At 31.9% G+C, this 22,557-nt stretch overlaps 1 protein-coding gene across 1 annotated transcript; it reads right to left on the bottom strand.

Moving 5' to 3' along the window:
- Positions 1–3,114: 3,114 nt before the first annotated feature.
- Positions 3,115–20,924, bottom strand: LOC132719499 (hemicentin-1-like). The gene is made up of 11 exons (XM_060703269.1): positions 20,694–20,924; positions 20,236–20,425; positions 10,622–10,972; positions 9,317–9,634; positions 7,856–8,128; positions 7,166–7,441; positions 6,671–6,940; positions 6,022–6,291; positions 5,335–5,604; positions 4,561–4,836; positions 3,115–3,356 (listed from the first exon to the last, which is right to left on the bottom strand). Exons 1-11 carry the CDS (start codon positions 20,922–20,924, stop codon positions 3,115–3,117), a joined length of 2,967 nt encoding a protein of 988 aa, XP_060559252.1.
- Positions 20,925–22,557: the final 1,633 nt, after the last annotated feature.

Here is a 22,557-nt window from a genome sequence, read left to right as displayed (position 1 = left end):
AGAGTATTTGGAAGATGGAGGCTGCCGTTCGCAAAGGCACTATGCCCATATCTCCTTGCGGGTATCCCAAGCACGTTGTCTCCATATGTGAAACGATTCAAAAATGAACTGGAAAGTATATGCAGTGTCATGGCGGCACTGTCCGGGAAACGTAAAGAGCTCTAATGAGTACGCTTAACGACTTTCAAAATGCAATGGTTGCGTTAAGCACAACAAACTTTGAAATCAGTTAGCATAATGAATAAAACGCCAATATATAAGAGCGTTTACAATGGCCGCAGACTCATTACATATGGACCCAGGTCCTTGTTCACTGATGAGTCAAGGTATTTTGGGACTTCACCGGACAGACGGCTAGGTGAAGTGGTCGCTTAGCTCAAGCATCAGATTTGTGAAGAACACGACCGTTTGAGCGTAGCTTACACGTACATTTGTGTCGAGAAATAGAGCTCAGCGGAAAACAACGACCTACTTACATTATTTGAAACGCTACATTGACGCAAGTAAGTACGTCAATAAAATTTTATGACGTCATGTACGCATATACGCTGCGCAGTCGGTTCCGTGATTCATTCTTATGGATTTGACAACCCTATGCACCACAGAGACCCACAGCCCATTGTTGCTTGTCGTCAGATATATCGTGCCTATAGAACTGCTATCTTAGAATGATCAATCAAGGCTGATGACGTAGACTTAAGTTATATAATAATTTTGATTATGAAGGCCATATTGGATTCACACAACTTGGATCCCAGGCTTATTTGAAGCGAATTACATATAAACCTATTATTATGCCAAATTTCATGCTTTTTACAGGAGGTACACAATTCGCCCTATTTGGCACGGATTTCTTACTCTATACTTGTAGACTCATATTATAGTAAATTATGTGTTTAAAATGAAAACGACAAAGTGGCATGGTTGGAAAAAGAAATTAATTGTGCCAATCTAAAAACCATAACGTTTTAATAAAATTGGACTAATTGTTCTGAGGAATAGACAGGACATGCAGACAGACTGACAAATATACAGACAGGCCACATTTAAGTGATCCCTGTATGTTGTGGCTACTTTGTAGCATGTATCAGCTTCTGTGTAGCTGGCAACATAAAAGGTAATAAACAGGCAAAAACACCTTTTTATTCAAAGACCATAACTCAGTCAAAATTCATTTACATTAAATAACCCTTTCATGTGCCAAGTACTAAACGATCATCAATCTGTAAGTTATCATATAATAGCCTAATGGCAAGAGAAGTAGCAATCTGACAAATATTAATTTAAATAATAAATCACATTTAAGTCATAACTCTGACAAAATATCATTCAACCGCGAAATTCGACGATATGCTCAACTAGGCACTCACTCTGTGATTGTTACATTCTCTGTCTTTCGTCATCAACTGTTCTTTACTTTAAAATATTAACTATTGATGTTCCGCTCATGCCTATGTTTGTGAGGGAGTTGCAATTTTTTCATTAACGCTTATGTACAGCTCAATCACCGAGTCTGCATTTTAATGTAAATTTAATGTGAATTTATGTTACGATGACACCTTTCTTCACAATTTTTATCTTCACAACAAACAGGTAAAGTGTATTCGTATGCAGCTGATAATAATGTTGCCCCCTTACTTCAGATCAGTTGTTTTTGTTTTGGTCTCTCGGGATCAGTGGATTCCATCAATTTTAAGAGTTGGAGGAATATATTAATGTCAAACCGTTTTTTGGTTGGGGGCGTAATGTATGATGTATTTTCATTATTCTTAATGTACAGACTCAATCAAATCGTGTATGCACATTTTCAATATAATTATGTTTTCATTTTATGCCTTCTTCTTCCCGATTTTAATTACATTCCTGTTAAGTTTGGAGAAATGCACATGTAGTTCGAGAGTAATATAGCGGCTATCTCGAATAATTGATCTTTTTTTCGTAGCCAATGATAACTACTTTTAATGCAAGCTGGTAATCACAGTTTTACTGAATGAACCTCATCAAGTTACCTTGACAATAACAACTAATATACAGATGTCCCAAATGACAGACAAACAGACGACGGCAGAAGTGATCCTATATGTCGGCAAAACTTATCATATGCTACACAAAACTTACTATTTATATCGACGTTTTCTTGATTTCTCGATCGACTGCCCCTGTAAGAAGGGAGTTTATAAACAGTCTCGACCAATTTCAAAAATTTGAAATAAATACAAAAGCAGCTCTATAACTTTTTTAAAATGTAACGAAAAATTTGTGATTACATTTATTGCTATAATTTCCTAGAATTAGGGAATTATTTACATACTATGGAAGTGTGAATTAATGTGTAAATCATATTGTTACTATATTCCGATTGTATCATGAAATATGTCGCTCAATGATAACAGTAAAATCGATGACATATTACCTTCAGTAACCATTTTCTCTTAAATTATTGGGTTTATGTTAAAAACCACCCCCAAGAAAAGAAAAAAAAAGGTTTTAATTTCCTGCAAGATAGTACTTAATTTCCAAGGGTTTTCCGACAAAACACCTTATTTGTCCCTCTCTGACAAATTGTTTTTCTTAATGTAGTAGACAACTGATAGTTTGTGTTGATATGTTATATATACGATAAAAATACTTATAAAAAAATCACTTTGTCATTGTTTCTGATTATTTACAGCGTATGAAACTTATATTGTAATGTTTCATTCGTTTTACAATTGGATTAGTAAAACAACAAGAACTTAACACTGACACATTTAAAATAAACAAATTACAATTCAATTCGTCACAATTATCATCAGAATATAAGTGATATATATACGAGCATATATAGCGTTTTAAAATACAAAATGTTTTATAACTCATTGAAAAGAAGTTTGTCGACTTTATATTTTTTTTTTTTCGTATCCGCCTTCTCTGATATTACCCAGTCCGGATTCATCAGAAGTTAAAATTAGGCTCAAACGCCACGATAAAAGTTCAAGACATGCAACCTTAGATGTATAATAACAGCAAACCTTCCCTTTAAAATTTACAATTATTCTGCATTAAAATATATACCTTCTCGGCAACAAGAAACAACTATCACTGATCGTAGCTGCCAACAGTTATTTTCAGCAGTCACGCCGATTGTAATCGTTCTGAACATTCCCATATTGAAAGATTTGTTTGAATCCCTGCCGATGATATCTGCAAATCAGTGTTACTCAGTAATGGTGTCCAACTCTCGTCCCGTTTTTTGTACCATGTATAGTCGGAGGGTTCAGGTTCGGGATAGGCCAAAGCAGTAAACATCAGTGTGACAGGGTTATACAGTTCGCTTGAAAAATTCGTCTTTATTTCTCGAAGAGGTCTTGGAGAACCTTAATATATGATATAATAAATATCAGGTATGTAAGAGACGACATAAAATGAAGTATCTTTTCTATCAAATAAAGATTGCATACCGTACATTTTACCAAACAGGTCATGGAGCAAGTAACCATACAATTACCATTCATTCTACTATTTCTTTCATATTAAAATATTCTATTCATGATCTTTTTGTGTTTTCAACTTTTAATTATTTTGTCTTCATTGTAATCCGGTATTTATGCCTCTGACCCCAGAATACACGGGTACATCATTGCTTTTTTTGTTTCTGCGGGTGCAGATCGGTGAATAACAAACAAGCATGTATCACTCAAGCAAGTCTCAATTTTTGCAACGGATATGACGTAATATAATTGATAAATCCCTTCTCTCTCTGACCTTATATTTAAATAACAATGGACTGAACTACAAACCTTAACATGTGATTTTTGTGTTGAAATTCTTATTCTTATAATAAGAATTAGACAGGTCAGGGATCAATGCATTTTAGCGATTCTTTTGATTTTGTTTTGTTTCATTTCATTTATTATACCTATATACTGAAAATGATAAACGTGAGTTCTCTATTCAAACAAAAGTTTCCCTTTCTGGTGTATCAATTATATTAATAATTACAATTCGATCTCTGTTTAATTGATTAATAATTGTCACCCATGATAGAGATTGAGGTGACTGTTTTCAGAAAATCGAAAGCTGTTAACACATTTAACATTTACACCAAGTAAGAGTTATAGAATTTGTGTATAAACAATCTTCGATACATAATGTTTATGTTTGCTTTATATCAAGAAAATGAAATGCTCAAGAAATACTAACTCCACTTTCATCTGCTTCCTTGTTAAAAAGTTATATCTTTTTATTCTCGGCATAGCTGAATTGAAATTGTTTTAAGCAAATACAAAATCTTAATCGGAATACGGATGTGCCCATACGTTCTTACAAAGAGCAACATATATTTGTTTTAAATACAACATTTATTTTTATAGGTTAAACGTTTCATAAACTTATTTATATCACTTTAATTTAAAAATCAAAACAGATTTGTTGTAAGATTTAGATTATAAAACTTCCTAGTAAGAGGGTCAGAGGTTAAATTCTAAGTCTATAGGTATTTACCATGTATTGATCACATGCTTATTTTCTTTTTAAGCTCTTTCTTCTTATGTTATGTTTTATAATGAATATGATACTTACATCGAACAAATAAGTTGATTTCAGACATAATTTCTGCTCCGTTGCGACTTTTCCCGTGACAAGTGTAAATACCAGCATGTAAGCAATGTGCACTTTTGCGGGTAAAAACTAGCTCTCTTCCATGTATTTTATCCACAAGCACAGTATCTTGAAATTTGATTTGCAATTTTGTCTCGAAATAAATATTTATCAAACATTTAAACTGTATATCAGATTCGTATTCGTCAACAGTCAAATTTGTCTGTTCTTCATTTCCATTTACAGTAAAGGTTAAATCTGGAATAAAATGCTAAAATAGAATACGAGCGTCAATGGCGTAAATAAATCTTCAACTAACACGCAATATTAATAAAACTTAATAGAGAAGTTAACGATTATTATACAAAGCGATTTATGCCGTTATATTTCCAATTTTGCATGAGATAAGATAACAGCTATTAAAACAGCATTCATTTCTATCAATTTTAATAGTCTAAAATAATCCTGTCTTCTGTTTAAAAACGATGACAGCTTTGCAGTGTTTAACCAGTTGAATAGGTTCAACAGAAGTGTTATAGCATATTTCGTTTTGCATGAATGTTTTAATCTTTATGAGGTGTAAACGTATTGAATTGAATTGTGTCATATTTACTTTATTAGAGTAAAACAATATTAGGAATGAGTATATTTGTTTCAGAAGTAATTCATAGTAAATATTTTCTTCATTTGCAAATAATTAATACTTATTTTAAAGCAATGTATTATTAGAATAAATTAAAGCAATGCATTACATACACTCAGCTATGATATCAAAATACTCTGTCGACGCGCTTGAGCTGTTAGCTGTGTTTTCACAGATACAAATATAGCTTCCGTTGTGGTATCGAGTCACTGGTCCGATATCTAAATGCATGTTTTGACTAATGATACTTCCACTTGAACTGTTTTTCCATTTACACAAACACAGCGGGTAACAATCTGATTTACATGTTATTGTTGGTAATGTTTCGCCTTCTTTCAAAACATATGGAGAGGATGTGTTGAAATCACATCTATATGGACCATCTAAAATAAAGGATTTAAATAGAAGAAATGTGTTCGTCACCTAAGTGAAGAAATGGACACCTTCTAAAATAAGAGTAGACCATAAATGCCCTATACAAAATATATACATTCACTTAACATTTTTGAGAATTTTACCAAGAAAGAAAAAGGATATTTTACCAACTGACTTAAGTCACCGATCTTTTGAAAGTATTTTTGTCCGGTGTTCATTACCTTAATAATTTATAATCTCCGCAGCTTTTTGTAAACGAACTTCCATTTATTCTAAATACTCTGTTAATGAGTTAATATATTCACCAAATATTCATAAACTGTGAATAAACAACAAGCAACGAAACCTTAGAAGATCAATTGAACGCATATAGATAATAAACAGCTGTTTACAAATAATTTGCTAGAATTCAAGATCGTACTTACATCTAACATGTACAATAACACTTGTAGATACATTATGTTTTGTCGTTGGGTTGAAAGCTGTACATGTGTAAGTAGCCGCTTTATCCTTGTTCAAAGTACCAAGTGATAATACGTTACTCTCAATGAACGGGGAGCCAGACTTTGTCCATTTGTAAGTACATTTAGGATAGCAAGCAGTTGAACATGTGATGTCATTAAGTGATGTCCCCTCATTTTCTGGGTATGATGATTGGGATGGATTTAATTTCAAAGAATCAGCATCCGGACCATCTGTTTATTTTTAATAATAAAATATTATTCGCAATTAAACCATTTATACTGATATGCGGAGAACGGAATATGCACAGTCTACTTGGTCCGATTAAAGGAATATTAAACACTGCTCCATATGTAAATAAAACACATTATAAAATGGAATGTTTAATGTATTTTCGTACATGACAAAGGGAAATAAGGACGTGTAGTTGTACATGTCATGTTTTTCATTTATATTGTTATTACAAACACATCGTTCTGTCATAAGATGACAGACAATTTGAGAGAGAGGGGTGGGGCTGTAGTAGAACGTTACTTTTAGACTATTTTATGATTATATTATGTTATCTTTCTATCTAGTCATGGACCTTAATTGAGATTGAAAAAAACTTACATGTGACAAAAACAGCAACTTGTTTGATTACAAAAACTGTTGTTAGCGTGCTGGTAACTGTACATGTATATGTTCCAGCTTCATTTCTGTGCAGTTTTCCGAGTGATAACACACTAGTGTTCATAGAATTTCGATTTGGCATCGTCCATTTGTAGTGACATTTGGGATAACACTCTGATGCACAATTAATGTCATGCAGAGTTGTGTTTTCGATAACAGAATATGTTATTTTGGCTGGTGTAAGAATGGTTGAACTTGCGTCTGGACCATCTTAAAAGAAAAACAATTTTGTTGCATACGTATGTCTTCAAACCTGAATAAAGCCAATCAAAACTTTCAAAACTGTATTTAATTTAAAGAAGATAAAACGGACTAAGAAAAACTACAATGCTTCCAAAGTTCATGTCACAAAAGGTCGACAGTAAAAGAATTACCATTTTATACTCCAAAAATTATTTTTAATGTTCAATAACTAATGATAATAAATAAGCTTACATCTAACAAATACAGATATATTTCTCGTTTGTGTTTGGTCGTTTGTTGGGTTGCTAACAGTGCATATGTATGTGCCCGCTTCATTGCGATCCAATGAGCCAAGTGATAATGTGGCATCATCTACAGCAAAAGTTAAGCTCCCCGCTTTTGTCCAGTTAAACAAGCAAACAGGAAAACAATCACCCGAAATGCTTATGTCATTTATAACATCTTCCTCATTTAGTATATATCTTGATGTTGGCGGCAATAATATGACAGAACTTGCGTCGGGGCCGTCTATGCAAAGAAATACGCTAATATTTATTTTGAACCACATGACAATCGTCAAAGTTCCACAATATTCTGAGCTAAATATGAGCATCGCAGGGCATTTACATATAAAATAGACTGTACGGTCAAAATGCTTTTTTGTGCACTACTGAAAACTATACTACATGGGTGGTTGAAAACATGAACTTCAAAATATATCTACAGTTATTGGTAAGAATGTTTATCGACCGATATTATCGATATAAACCAAGCCATTGTGATAAATTTACTCAATATATAATCATATTGAAAGAACATATGCCACCGAATAAGTTAGAATTATCATAGTGTAGCCTTTATTACTACACGTACTATAATTCTTTACTAAGCTTTATATTATCAAGTAAACTGCCTTGAAAAGTATAATATCTTGTAACTTACAATTGACACGCACTTCAACTTTTTGTGTTACTTTTGTTACGGTCTTGTTGGCATTTGTTACCTCACACATGTAGAAATCAGCCTCTGTCCGAGATAATGTAGCCAGGGATAATAAGGAATTATTGCTAACTGTTTGGCCTGACTTTGTCCATTTGTAATTACACCTTGGAAAACATTCACCACTACATGTTATATCATTCAAAGTTACACCTTCATTTAGGGTGTATTGTCTTATGGAGGGTAAAAGTCTTGTTGTGTTTACATCTGGACCATCTAAAATATTTTAAAAGTACTATTATAATAACTGATCATATATTTGTACTGTTATTAATTTCATCAGCTGTGTTAAAACATAACATAAGTTGTTAACCGGATAAAATCATTTAAATATGATAGGTGTTGGAAGAGAATTGCTCTTTATAAAATGTGACGTTTTCTTTTTGTAATTTCCTCAAAGTAATCCCCTTTACTAGAACCACACTTTTAGTTGATTGGTCATTCAAGGATGCGTACACCGGCACGGGACGCTGATTTGTGTATACTTGTAAGGAAGAGAGAAAGGTATTTACATGTGCCTGTCTTGTACATTATCTGCGTCTTTCCATTTCATTTAAACAAATAAAATGTCACTAGGGGCAAGGTCGTGTGAACAAGGAGGGTGACTGTTACTTTTTCTTCTGTAAAAAAGTATTTTTAAATTCAAAGTCGTACATATAGAAAACGTGGTAAGGGGCGCTTAGTTTAATCGGGGTTTAAGTTTGATATCTTCAAATCAACATCTTACTAGTACTTTCCAGATATACTTTAGCCTTTTTCATTTGCAATTGAATTGCAACACCTATACTATAGAAAATATTGCATATAGTTTTTTTACTCAAAGAGCGTATAGCAATTACAAATATTTTGCTAACTTTGGTGGCCAATATTTAATTATCATGTTTTTTGTTTTTTTTTCGTTCTGGTTAGAAATAACGAACCAAAGGTTTTATTGCCATTAATCAAATTGCAAATAACTGCTTATCATATTTTGGAAACACATTTTTCACCAAAATTTAATTATTTGCTGCTTTTGATCGTCATTCAACAAGCTAGATACCCACCTGGCAGATTTTTTTTTCCAATTCAAGATATTTTTAAGAATAAAAAATCACTCAATAGTGAAATACCAATAATTCGTGCAATACCGCGAACTGTAAATTCGGCATTTTTTTTCCAACAATTTCCTGAACTTCGCACCAGATGCACAATAGTTTAACCCAGAATCAAATTTCTTTTTTCATCTTTGACCTAGGTCATAGTTGCGTAAATATCGGATATTTGAATAAATATATTAACAAAGAACAACCAAACCTAGAACGAGCTTTAACATAGAAATTATTTTCACAACAATTACTATTTTTCTACACGCTTCTTTAATCATTACAACCATCTTAATGTAACATGTTGTTTTTTTTCACTTACATATGACAGTAAACGTTAGCAGATCACTATTGTCAGAAGTTAGCCCAACAAATCTGGGTCCTGATTCCGTAGCACTACATGTGAATGTTGTGTTGGCATCTTCTTTCCTTAGCGATGTAATTGTTAGTTTTTTTCTTGTTGGTGAATAAACATATCTCGACTTAGATGGATTAGTAGCACCATTTACATTCCAGTTATATGTTAAACTCATGGTGTGGTTTGTAGGATAACTTGTCGATAAACTGCTGCAAATAAGGCTACTATTGGTTCCTTGAACGATAAAACTATCACGAGTGAGTGTCGGCTTTTTTGGTTTATCTGCAAGACAAAAATGTTTTATAATCTAATTGAGTGCATTCGTCCGTTCCGTCCGTGTATGTGTGTGACTGCGTGCGTGCGTGCGTGTGTTTGTTGGTGTTGGTGCGTGCGTGCGTGTGTGTGTGTGTATTTCGCACAAAAAACTATTTGAACACATAACTTAATTTTGTGTTTCAGCAACATTTGAAAATTGGGATCAATTTTGAAGCTGCAATTCACAGCAATCAGACAAACAAATATCGGAAATTAGGGATTTTTAATATTTGCAACATTAATTTTGTTATATTTTTATCATATAGATCAAATTAATTGAGGTTTCCTAAGCACAAGCATATGGTTTATGCAAAGACATCAAAAATGAACATTATTATTGCAAATGGAATTTGTTTGTAAGATTTGGTTGACCAGTTTTGGTAAATGAACATTACAGGATAGATTTATAGAATGTCAAAGTTAAGGGTGATAACTTTGGCGATTCTTATTATTAATATTATTTTTATTATTATTAATATTATTATTATTATATAATTATTATTATTATTATTATTTAACAGTTAACAACAGCCTTTGTGCACAAAATTAAATCTAAGTTAAATTTTTTCAGTGAAATTTCCGAACGTTTGGGACAAAAAATGCTCATCTTTGAGTAAAATATTTTAATCGAAGAAATTTATTTAAACCTATGACATTCTTGCTGAATTTGTCTAATTTAAATAAAAAATGAATAATTAACTATATTGGAAGTCACATTCTCGAAACTATACATTCATATTGTGACGAGCTATGTGTGTAGAATTTTAAACATGACATGTTTACTTTGTGCGAAATCAAAACATGTTTATTTCATATTTAGCAATTATCAATATTTTCTGATATCAAATTTGAGTATAGTATATCTTTAAAAAAGGAGATAAACACGTTGAAAATTGTTTAAAAAATAAAAGAAATGATGCAAACTTTTTATATTATACTCAAAATGAAATTTACCTATAATGAATAGCACAGAGCAATGTTCAGTATTGATGTTTTCTGATCCCTCTTTATAACCAAGCATGTAAACTCCGCCATCATGTAAGTGTACACCAACTGTCTTCACTGTGAAGTTTCCAGCACTGGCATTCCCAACAAATTTTGATTGTAAATAGGACTTTTCATTTCGAAGAATGTTGTTGTAGAATGTTGCGATATAAAGCTTACTTCCATTAAAGGCATATACATTATAAACCAGAAGTTGTTCAAATGTTCTCACAGTTGTTAGAAAACTAATAACCGCAGACTGTCCAGATTCGGCAAATACACTTTGAAAAGGTGCTTCATTCGGACACTGCCATGCAGAAACTAAAAAAGGTTCGAAACTTTTTCTATAAGCATAATATAATTTTATATATATCTATTTAATGTCTATCAATTAAAGAAACCTCTTTATTTTTAAAAGAACAGAACAGATAATTTATTCAGATTTACATTATCTTGTATATACATATAAATAAATAAATATATGTCAAATTTGATTACATATACATCAAAACAATTTATCATGTATAAGGAGATAGAACATGTATCAGAGATATCTTTCTACGGTTAGTACTGAATTTCTTAAAGCAAGAGCGTTTTTGATGAACAGTGATGTTGTATTGTATTGTGTTGTATTGTGAATTGTATGAGCTCAGTTTTATCACAAACAAAAATTCAAAAGTTTGATAAATTATGAACAGAATGTCTTTTGATGTAAATGTCCTTTATGTGCTTTTTTCTTAATTCTGAATAAAAGCTGCATATACATATAAAATGATATAATCTTCTATATCTAAATTATTACAACATAAACAATATCATTCATTACGGGGAATAGTGTTTCTATTAAATCTTCTTGTTTCAATTCTAAGGGTGCGACCACTCATTTGTAATTTACAGAAATAGAATCTAAATCCTTTTAAAAAATATCTAAATAATTCTCATAGTCAGATGTACATTTGGCATTCTTATAAAAATATAACAGGGAACTATTTTCTAAGTTAGCAAACCATTCTTGTTTAATAACATCCAAAATTCGATTTTTAAATTCTTCAAAAAGATATTCTTATATATGCATTTTACTTTATCAAAAACATATGAAAATCCATAAGTGTTCAAAATTGTTTACACATTTGAAGATATTCTTATATATGCATTTTACTTTATCAAAAACATATGAAAATCCATAAGTGTTCAAAATTGTTTACACATTTGTGACCCAGTTTACGCAGCCAAAACGATTTAACACTAAAACGTGCGGAAAACATAGTATTACGTTAAAAGGATGAAACAAAAACGCAACATGCAAACAAAAACTATTTAAGTTTTTAGTCATCATTGCAGTGTATCTATTAAGTATTTTGGTGAAGTAATGCTATCTGAATATTTACCATTAAAACAACTGCAATAGATAATTTATGTACATTTGCAAATCATACAATTTAATGCACACATAAAGTTCATCATCATTTTAGATACTCTCCTATCCCGTTAACACTTACTTGATACAATATTAAACGAATGAAATTTACCGAGTTTCAGGTACCAATATATGTCATTTATAAAATTCTCAATATATCCACATTTAGCACCAAAAGCTCGTGAAGTTAAAATAATTCATTTTTACTTTCCAGTGTATTACCTTTACATATTCGATGATTATATTCCGATAAACCACTAGTAAAATTTATAAAATATAATTTTCACTGTAGCCAGACTATATCTAAATGCGGTTGAAAATAATATCATAATTAAATAAAATAACAGGCAAAAATAAATGCCGTCATACGTAAACTTTGCTTCTTTAGGCAAAGAAAGTCGATTTCACCTGATATCATGTTAAAAATGTAACACAATTAGAAAAATTGAACAGGACTATATTTCAAAATTGATGATGTGACGTCATGATCTGGTCTGATGACGTCATAAAGTAGAATGCGCGACGTTACGCGGCAAAATCAGGAAAAAAATACTTAGAATATTTATTTGTTTTATATATGAAATTGAAATATATTTCATTCGTGAACACCAGCTATTCTATTTTCACTCGTGGCTACGCCGCTCGTTAAAATGTTGCATCTGGTGTTCACTAAGTAAAATATATTTTCAATCTTACATGCTTCATTTAATATTTAACCAACAAATTCCAGAAACAGTTAGACATTTTTCTTTCTTCTGACTGCACATGGCACAAACATATTGAATTCATAACTAATAAAGCTTGGAAAAGGGTTAATATAATGCGTAAATTGAAATTCTCTCTGGATCGTTAACCTTTAAAAATGATCTTTATAGCATTCATTAGACCTATTTCGGAATACGGTGATGTAATTTGTGTAATTGTACCCAATATGAACTCGAACAGATTGATAAGATTCAAAATGAATGTGCACACATTGCAGCTGGTGCAACCAACCTTATCTCACTAGGAACTCGGAAAGAAATTAATTGGGAATCGTTTTCAGAAAGAAGATGTAAACACAAACTAATAATGTTTTACAATATGTAGTCGAACATTACTCCAGATTATCTCTCATCATTAATACCAAATCCAGACCAATCCCGCTACAGCTTACGAAACTCTGAAGATATCAAAGAAATTGCATCAAGGATTACTCTGTACCACAATTCTTTATTGTCATCAGTTATTCGTAATTGGATCAACTTGCCCGTTATAATACGAAAAAGCCCTGCACTATCCTCATTAAAAACTTTCTTAAACAAGGACAGGAAAAAACACAAAAATACTTTGATGCAGGTAGTCGTAAACTGCAGGTCCTTCACAAATGGCTTCGAACGAACTGCAGCGCATTAAATCACCATCTTTTTTTGAAAAACATTTTGCAAGACTTCAGCATAAACCTTCATAAGCTTCTCTTACATACCAGGACAACGTTATTATATTTAAATATGTACAAAATTATATAGTAAAAAACGAAAATATGATAAACAAGATCAACAAGGAAAGGCGGCGTTCAATAGACTTATTTAGATTCATTCTTATTCAGACTATAATCCTCTCTTAGCCTCTTTCTTCTCTTTTCCACAATTATATTTTCTTCTTTTATATATATTATTTCATTTTAGACATCTATACTTGTAGTAAACCTATATATATATATATATATATATATATATATATATATATATATATATATATATATATATATATATATATATATATATATATATATATATATATATATATATATATATATATATATTTATTTATTTATTTATTTTTATGCTTTTCAGTGGATTACTGATTTATCCGTGAAAATTATATTTGATAATTTCACAGTGAAAATTATCAAAATATAATTTCACTTTTTTCAATGACGAAAATACTTTTTTAAGATTTTCACCATGTGGTACCTCAATTTTATTTTTACCGACAATTCTGACAATGTCAGGCTGTTAAAAGAAATAACAAAGCTGAAATATATAAATAACTTAAATGTCAAAAGTAATAAAGAGAAAAAACTTACTTCTATTCATTCACATTCCAATCACCAATTTTCGTCTCTAAATTTTTTAGTTTCGTTTTTACAGTTTGAAAAATACATTCCTTCCCCATGCAAACTGCTCTTGATGACATTTGGGCATATTAAAGTATCCTACGAGCAATAACTGCCGTATGCTTTATGAAAAATTGAAAAGCATTGACAGCCATCACTCGTAGAATAAGTAAAACAACCCAGCGTTCCTTAGCAAGCTTCCAAGTTTTCCATTTTCCTAGCTCCTTTTCTGAATGTTTTCACTTCTGTCAACACTTATTTTTTGTCTGTTACAATCCTCAAATAAGTTTTCTTTCTTTTAAAAAGGTGTATGACTAACAAATAAAAATTATATCCCTCTGAATCTTACACAATTATTTTCCTCCCATGAAATACACAACTTTAAAAAATGGCTGCCGCTTACATTTTACAAAGCCAGGTCTAATATAAATTCGCAGTAAGTAACACAAATATGGATGGATGGATGGACTTTTTCTCCTACAAGAAGGGTTTGTTTTAATTATTAAAACAAGCGATCATTTATATTTTTTTTTTTAAAAATGAATAAATATCACCGTCATTTAACCTTGATTGGCGGACTTATTTTCAGCTCAAGACTTCTTGTTTTAAATGAGAAATTCCGTCTAAATGGGGCTCTCAATGGGGGAAACAGATTTTAATATTAACGTTAAAATGATGGAACTTTCGTTTTAACTTGTTTTTAAGCATAAAATAAAAAGAAAATTTGTCTGTTTGTTGTGTAAGATGTAATTTTATTTCATCTCGTGAACTTTAAAAACAGTATTCTCACGAGTGGCGTAGAAATACTGTTTTTAAAGCCCACTCGATGAAATAAAATTTCATCTTACACACAAACAAACAAATATCCTCTCTCTCTCTATATATATATATATAGGTTTGTGAAAATGTTTGCATCTACAAAATACCTTTCAAAAACACTGGATCCCAAAAAGGATACAAGAACGTGGAAAAAAATAACAATAAATTTGGAGAAAATAAACGTTCATACAGTGCTAAAGTATAAATACCCAAGTACTTTCGGCGTATTATGCCTTCATCAGGGGTTTATTACATGTATAATGTGCACACAATAGAGCACAAGATCTCAATACGTGTGTACTGTATAGTATCAAAAATTGAACTAATACACAGTTGCTTGATAAAATTACATCGATTATGAATAGACCGTTATTGAATGGTCATTATTTGTACTTTACAAAAGAAAATATAGCCTGCGGTCAATATGGCATAAATTCGGATAAATATATCTATAGAACTATGTATAAAAAAGAAAAAAATATATATATTAAATAAATAAAACTTCACATATAAGGGCGTTTTGTGTTTTAATTACTAAAAGTATAATGTAAGAAAATGCAAGTTACAAACAGTGTGATATTATATGAAGTGGAAATTTACGATAAGGTGAAAGTAATAGAGATGCTCTCAGGCAAGGGAAAAAGAGCCCTCCCCGGCACCGCCTGATAACTAAAGTTAGGTTTAAAACAGTTTGTCAAGAATGGGCGAGAATAAGTGTTAAAATTAGTCTCCTTTATTGATTCCTGATGGCTCTAGCGTATTCAGTCGGCGAATCCAGTATGTCTCGCGTGATTTCCGTGTTACATCTGACCACTTTGTGTTATGTTCAATACAACAGAGGGACACGTCTTTAAAACTGTGTCCCTCTAGGTGAAAATGTTCAGCAACTGGGGATCTGTTAAATTTACGTGTTTTCCAGTCAGAGCGGTGTAAGTTCATTCGTTTATTTAATGGAAGTTTTGTTTCACCGACATATTGTTTGTTACATACTTTGCAAGAAATAAGATAAATAACGTTTGGCGTTTTACAAATCATTATGTCTTAGTTACGTATTGTTTTCTTATATATAAAAGATTAAACTACTTGATTAAACTAAAGATTGCATATTCGCCTAGAATCTAGGTATAGGACCACTAAATGTAGTAAAACTCAAAGTGAAAGAGAACAACCGTCAGTCACGGAATCCTTCAAAATAACCGATTGCAAATATTTGTGATACATTTTAAAATAAACGAACTTTTTTCAATCATTTAATCTGTTTTATAAATTAAATGTTAATTATTTTCATGAATTACATGTCGAATACATTTTGCCTGTTTTGCAAAAAATATTCCCGCTGTGTCCGTATCGCCAATAAAATCTCCGTTGCGTATTTTAATGATACTATACCTCTTATTCCCTGCCCGAATTTGGTTCCCGTCATTAGACTAGAACGATCGACTATAGACTGGCTCATTGGCACGTTATTTATCAGGTAGATAAAATGAGATAATTATTAAAAGAATATGATATTCAAACATGGCACTATCCCTTCTGTTAAACGTTTATTTTAATTCCTTAAAGCCCTGTGACATGTTGTACATCAGAAAAGCTATTTTTATTAGACAATTTGAAAACAATGTGATTTTGTTAAAACAAAAAGAATGACAAAATCAAGTCTAAAATTGTCCCCATTGCTATATGAACAAATACATATCTACTAGCGTATAATGATAGCCTATGTGAGAACATTCTATTATTCGTGAAATAAATACCTTTGTTTTTTTATTAAATAACCTTATAATTGGTTCTTGTGTGGTAGAACGGAAAAACAAATCATTCTCATGATAACAATTCTAGTTGTTTGAACAAATGTTGTGATAATAATGTAATTTGTTTGATATTATGTGACATTACGAAAAATATAAAAAGATATGACAATTAACAATAACATTATATTTATCATTACTTCATTCAAGCAGATGCCCAGTAAACTGATTAGAGTAAATCGCATTTGTTAATGAACTCTGCTGAAAAATGAGAAGAGTTTATAATAATTTTATAACAATATACTTGCTAAATAGCTTATTTCATACGAAAAAAATATTTCTTACTACAATATGTTTGCACATTTAAATTTAAATTTTTGATGATTTATGTATGTTTATTGATTTTAGTGATGAGTTCTAAACTAAAGATAGTGGAGGATGTAGTAAGCAAGTCTAGAAGATAGATTAAGCCACGCCTCAAATATCGTTATTGCTTCTTTTTATATGTTTACTTGATGTTTGGGAGTTTGTAGCAACACATATAATAAAATATATAAACCATCCTTCGGGTCTTGTTTAGTTTGTGTGCTAGTAAGCCATCCAAATAGGAAATGTAAATGTTACAAGTCCTCAAAGTATTTTCCTAACACTGTTACGTACCTTATATCAAAACTCTTTTTCCAAACAAAAAACTTCAAATTAAAAATGTTTATTCAAAAGAATAGCAACACATGCAAGAGTCATAAAAGAAAATGTTCTTATTAACGAATAAAACTTTCAGGGGCTAACTATTGATATTTAGCTGAATTACTTTTTTACTTAGCCAGGTGATGGTAATTCCGGGTATTCACTGAAATAGCGTAAAAGGCGACTTTAAACCTCCAAAATACCTGCGTTAAAGCAAATACCGTTTGTTTGATGAGTTTTTGATAAATTTAAAATATGCAATTTGTTTAGAATTGATGACGTGACATTTATGCATAATATATATAATGTATGTGCAATACATATAAATAATTAATAATTATATACAGAAGTTTGGCGGAGTATTTTAGGGGTTGCGAAATGTGAATTTAAATAATTTGCACTGAGTAATTTATTTGAGCTAATACGGAAAAACAACGAATCAACAATGTGCTGTACTGAATTGAAACATTTTATTGTTCAAATATACTTGAGTAGATTGCATACTTGTAACTTTTTCTGAAAATTATTCCAACTTAAATTATAATTAATGGAAATATTAAAATTTTGTGATAACACTTGAACGTTTTATCTAGAATACATTCTTGCCCACTCACAACAGTTACTATGGCACGATACGCTACTGAGCTTATCCGATTTAATTGCTAAAGTGAACAAAGGTTCGTGTGATTAAGAAACAAATTTGACGAACAAAACAGTATTTTGTAAATGAGCTACTCAAATTGCTAAAATACCATTGTCTAGTCTTGATGTCAACCTGCTCAAATATATGATTGTATAATACTGTTGTCGTACGACGGCATTGCGAACGGCTTCACGTTGTAGAAAGACATTTCTTAGGAAGCGGTTGAGTTATCTACATGACTCATAAAAATGACATATTATAGCAATGACCTGAACAATTTCTGGCGAAACTAAATCATCTTTTATCAAAAAGTATGTAACTATATATGTAACTGTATTGTGTTGCATACTAGAATCTGGGTAAAGTGATTCTATGACAATTCCGTTTGATCTTTAATTGTACGTAAATGCATTTATTTCACAAGTTGCAATGCCAAATAATTAATGTTTTCATGATCCAATTTTATTTTAGGAATTTGATAAATCGAACATAAATGTCCATGCTTTACTACGCTCAAATCGTACTTCTCAAGGTCGAACAGCATTAAATAAATTCACAATGATGTCTCACAAAATAATGTCCATTCTTAAGGAGATTTCTAGTTTGACACTGCTCATTTTTTTAAGTTGTTTTACGAGGGTTGATTGATAAATTCGCGGAATTGTATTATTTCTTAAACATAATAACAAAATAACACCACGAGATACCTTTACTTTCGACTGACAAAAAGCCAAATGAATCATTAAGATATATTGAACAGTAAAGTTTACATACAAAATCAAAACACTTCACTATCCTACACTTGAAGCACGCCGATGCGACGCTGACGTCACCTAAACGTCAAAGTCTAATGTCCGGTTCACTTTTTCAACGTAATTACCCCCGGTGGCGACACATTTTTATGCCCCGCCATTTAATGGCAGGGGCATATAGCGTTACCCTGTTCCGTCATTCCGTCCTTCCGTCATTTCGTCCTTCGTCATTCTGTCATTCTGTCATCGTCAGTTTCCGTTTATTATCTTAGTAACGGTTGCACACATTCAACTCAAATTTTGCATATAGATATATCATGAGAAAATACAGGTCAAGTTCGAATTTGGTCATGGTTCGATGATTTAAGGCAGAGTTATGCCCCTTTTACTTTGAAAATAATATGAAATTTTCAGTTTCCATTCATTATCTTTCCAACGGTTATACACTTTCAACTCAAACTTGACATATGGATATTTCCTGAGAAAATACAGGTCAAGTTCGAATTTGGTCATGGTTCGATGTTTTTGGCAGTTTTAAGCCCCTTTTACTTTGAAAATAATATGAAATTTTTAGTTTCCGTTCATTAACTTCCCAACGGTATTACACATTCAACTCAAATTTGACATATGGATACGTCAAAGGAATACACAGGTCAAGTTCGAACTTGGTCATAGTTCGATGATTTTTGGAAGAGTTATGCCCCTTTTACTTTGAAAATTATATGAAATTTTCAGTTACCATTCATTATCTCCCCAAAAGTTGTACATATTCAACTCAAATGAAAGATATGAATATGTCATTAGAATACATTGGTCAATTTCGAATTTGGTCATGGTTTGATGATTTTGGTTATCCCTCTTGAACTTTGAAAAAAAATCAGAAATTTTAAGATTTCGTTCATTATCTCACATTCAACTCAAATTTGACATATAGATACATCTTAGGAATAAGCAGTTCAAGTTTGAATTTGGTCGTGGTTCAATGATTTTGGACAAAGTTATCTTTTTGAACGTTGGAAAAATTTTGAATTTTCAGTTTCAGCACTCATACTTTGTGGAAATGTATGAAGCCATTATTTTGGCTACAAATATGCAATATGCTTTTTACAAAAGGTTAACACTGAATAGTTTCAGTGCCTTGAAATTTGTTTTAAAATGGTTTGTGTAATCATTGAATAGTTTTAAGTTTTTTGGAACTAAATATTATAACAGCTGAAATTTTGGCTGCATGCGGGGGCATCCGTGGTGTGATGACACATTTCTAGTTTAATGCCTGTGTATCCATTGGTCAAAAGTCACTTTAAACCAGTCTAATCTAAACGACGAAACTATCTCGCGCGTAGTAGTAATCTGGTGCGTAGTAGTAATGTTGTTTGAAATTGTTGGCCCCTCAGTTCCTTCTTTAAATCGGGTAACAGACGGTAGTCTAATAGAGTCAAGTCCGGGCTGTACGGTGGGTATGGCAGTAGACTTAACCCGAGCAGGTTAACCTCCAGTTCTGTGTCGTGAGCCCGGTGTGTGTGGGCATTATCATGGTGTAGAATAGCATCGTCCAGGTCTAGCTGAGGTTGCTTCCGGCGCAGGGGTTGTACCAAGTCCCGACGTAACACCTGAAAGTTGATAACGCACAACGACTGCATTACGGCAATATTTTAAAATGCATTTTCTAAAATCAAATAAACAATATCTATTACATACTAGAACCGGCTAGCTCTACACATATTTATAGAAAGTTTTTAAATAACAAAATAGTAACAGTTATATTTTTTTATTTTACCTTTGAATAATATTCCGCATTTACGACACCTTGTGTTGTAGCAGGAGCCCACGCATATCAATGAAGTATATATACATTTCCGTCTTTGCACTTCGCTGAACTCGATCCTTTTTGGGTTGAGGTCTGTCAGGCGGCTTCCTAATAGAAGACTGGTGTTTGGAGTCGGGATCGTGATAGTACAGCCATGTCTCGTCCGTGGACACGATCCTGTCTAAAAAATCTTCACCATGTGCCTCGTTACGCTTGAGAAGTTCTCGAAAACACTGCACGCGCAGTATGCGGGGTACCCAGCGAGAGACAGCTTTCGTCTGTAAGAATGCGTTGCACGGCATAATAAGAGAGAGATAATTGTTCAGCTATGCACGGCACCGTAACGCGCCTGTCAACGTCCATCAATTCTTTCCCTAACGTAATTCGCCGTTCGGTTGACATCGCGGTTCTTATTTTGATTTAAAAATAAAGTATAATAATAAGTTGATAAAACAAAAACAACAAAATCTCGCCCTTAGCACAAAGATAAGAACCAAAGTGTGTAGAAAAAATGTCATCTTACCGCATGAAACACTTAATAATAATCCAAAATTTAAACACATCAAAGAACGTATAAATTCTTTTACGTCATACATCTTTGGACTGTACTAAGGTGTGTATTTAAAAAAAGAATAGGAAGTTTTGTACATTATGATGTTTATCTTAAATTGTTTGTGTCATGTTTTTGTACTTGAAATATAAAAGAAAGTACCTAGTTTCACATCATTTTGCGTCCGCATTGTCAAAACATTTTCTTTACACAAAAGGGAAAATTACGAATATTTAGAAAGGTACGGAAGTTTTTCAGCGCCTCTGTAGAAAGGTACGGAAGCTTATCGGGGCCTCCACTTATCTAAAAGTTTCACGTTATGTCAACTTGTTTCTTCTCGTTTTGACCAAAAACATCCCATGAATCCGTAATGATTAATACGTAATACGTAGAAGTTTTTAATCTTGGCGGAAAAACTTTTTGTTGAATTACGTGAACTATTTGTCAATGCGAGTAACGTATTTGCGTCTAACTAATTATTTTACGGAAGCTTCAAAGGGTCACCTCTTACGCGATCTTTTGTGAGAAGATTTACGCGAGTGGAAAAAATTAAGGCGCAAAGGTATGATATTGTCAGTGTTTTCGCAAAAAAATAATTCGAATAAACGAGAAAAATTTAGCTAATTGGCCAAACGTTTTGTAGCAAAAAAACAGAAACATTGTACATGACAAGTAATTCTTTAGACTACGGAAGCTTCAAAGGGTCACCTCTTACGCGATCTTTTGTGAGAAGATTTACGCAAGTGGAAAAATTTAAGGCGCAAAGGCATGATATTGTCAGTGTTTTCGCAAAAATGATTCGAATAAACGAGAAAATTCTAGCTAATTGGCCAAATGTTTTGTTGCATAAAACAGAAACATTGCACATGACGAGTAATATTTTGACGAGAAAATAATAAAAGGTCTTTTTCGAAAAACATGTAGACGCAATACGTGATACATTTCACTTTCTCGAAAAACATTATGACGCAATACCTAATACATTACACATTGTCGCAAAAACTTTTGATGCATTTCCCTAAAACATTTCATTTGATGAAAATATTTTTTGCGCAATTCCTAAAGTGTAGTCTGGTTTTCGTTTTATTCTTGTCGAGAAATGCTATATATTAATATACACAACAGCGGTAATCTTGCACGACCGTAGGGAGTGCTATATTATCCGCGTGTGAATAAGTGCATATATTATCATACACGATAAATAACCCTTTTATTAAATACTTATTTCAAAATTGTATACTGAGTTAAAAATAAAACCTTCATTGTTGAAATATTTTTTAAAATGGCTTTTAATGATGTAAATGTCTGGTTTGATTCAATATCCAGCCAACATGACATTAAAGTTATTATGATGATGGCGTGAACGTCAACGCGCACATTTGATA

The sequence above is a fragment of the Ruditapes philippinarum genome, unplaced genomic scaffold (assembly GCF_026571515.1).
Source record: "Ruditapes philippinarum isolate M1 unplaced genomic scaffold, ASM2657151v2 ctg16486_1_1_1_1, whole genome shotgun sequence".
Lineage (NCBI taxonomy): Eukaryota > Metazoa > Mollusca > Bivalvia > Venerida > Veneridae > Ruditapes > Ruditapes philippinarum.
This window is presented reverse-complemented; position numbering and strand designations above follow the sequence as displayed.

What these genes read in the sequence shown, in the direction of transcription:
- LOC132719499 (XM_060703269.1), bottom strand. Translation starts at nt 20,924, where the DNA reads ATGCCGTGCAACGCATTCTTACAGACGAAAGCTGTCTCTCGCTGGGTA. An exon ending in AGTTGCTGTTTTTGTCACAT is followed by an intron (nt 6,292 to 6,670) that starts GTAAGTTTTTTT and finishes AAAAATAAACAG; the next exon opens with ATGGTCCGGATGCTGATTCT. An exon ending in AATCAACTTATTTGTTCGAT is followed by an intron (nt 3,357 to 4,560) that starts GTAAGTATCATA and finishes TCATATATTAAG; the next exon opens with GTTCTCCAAGACCTCTTCGA.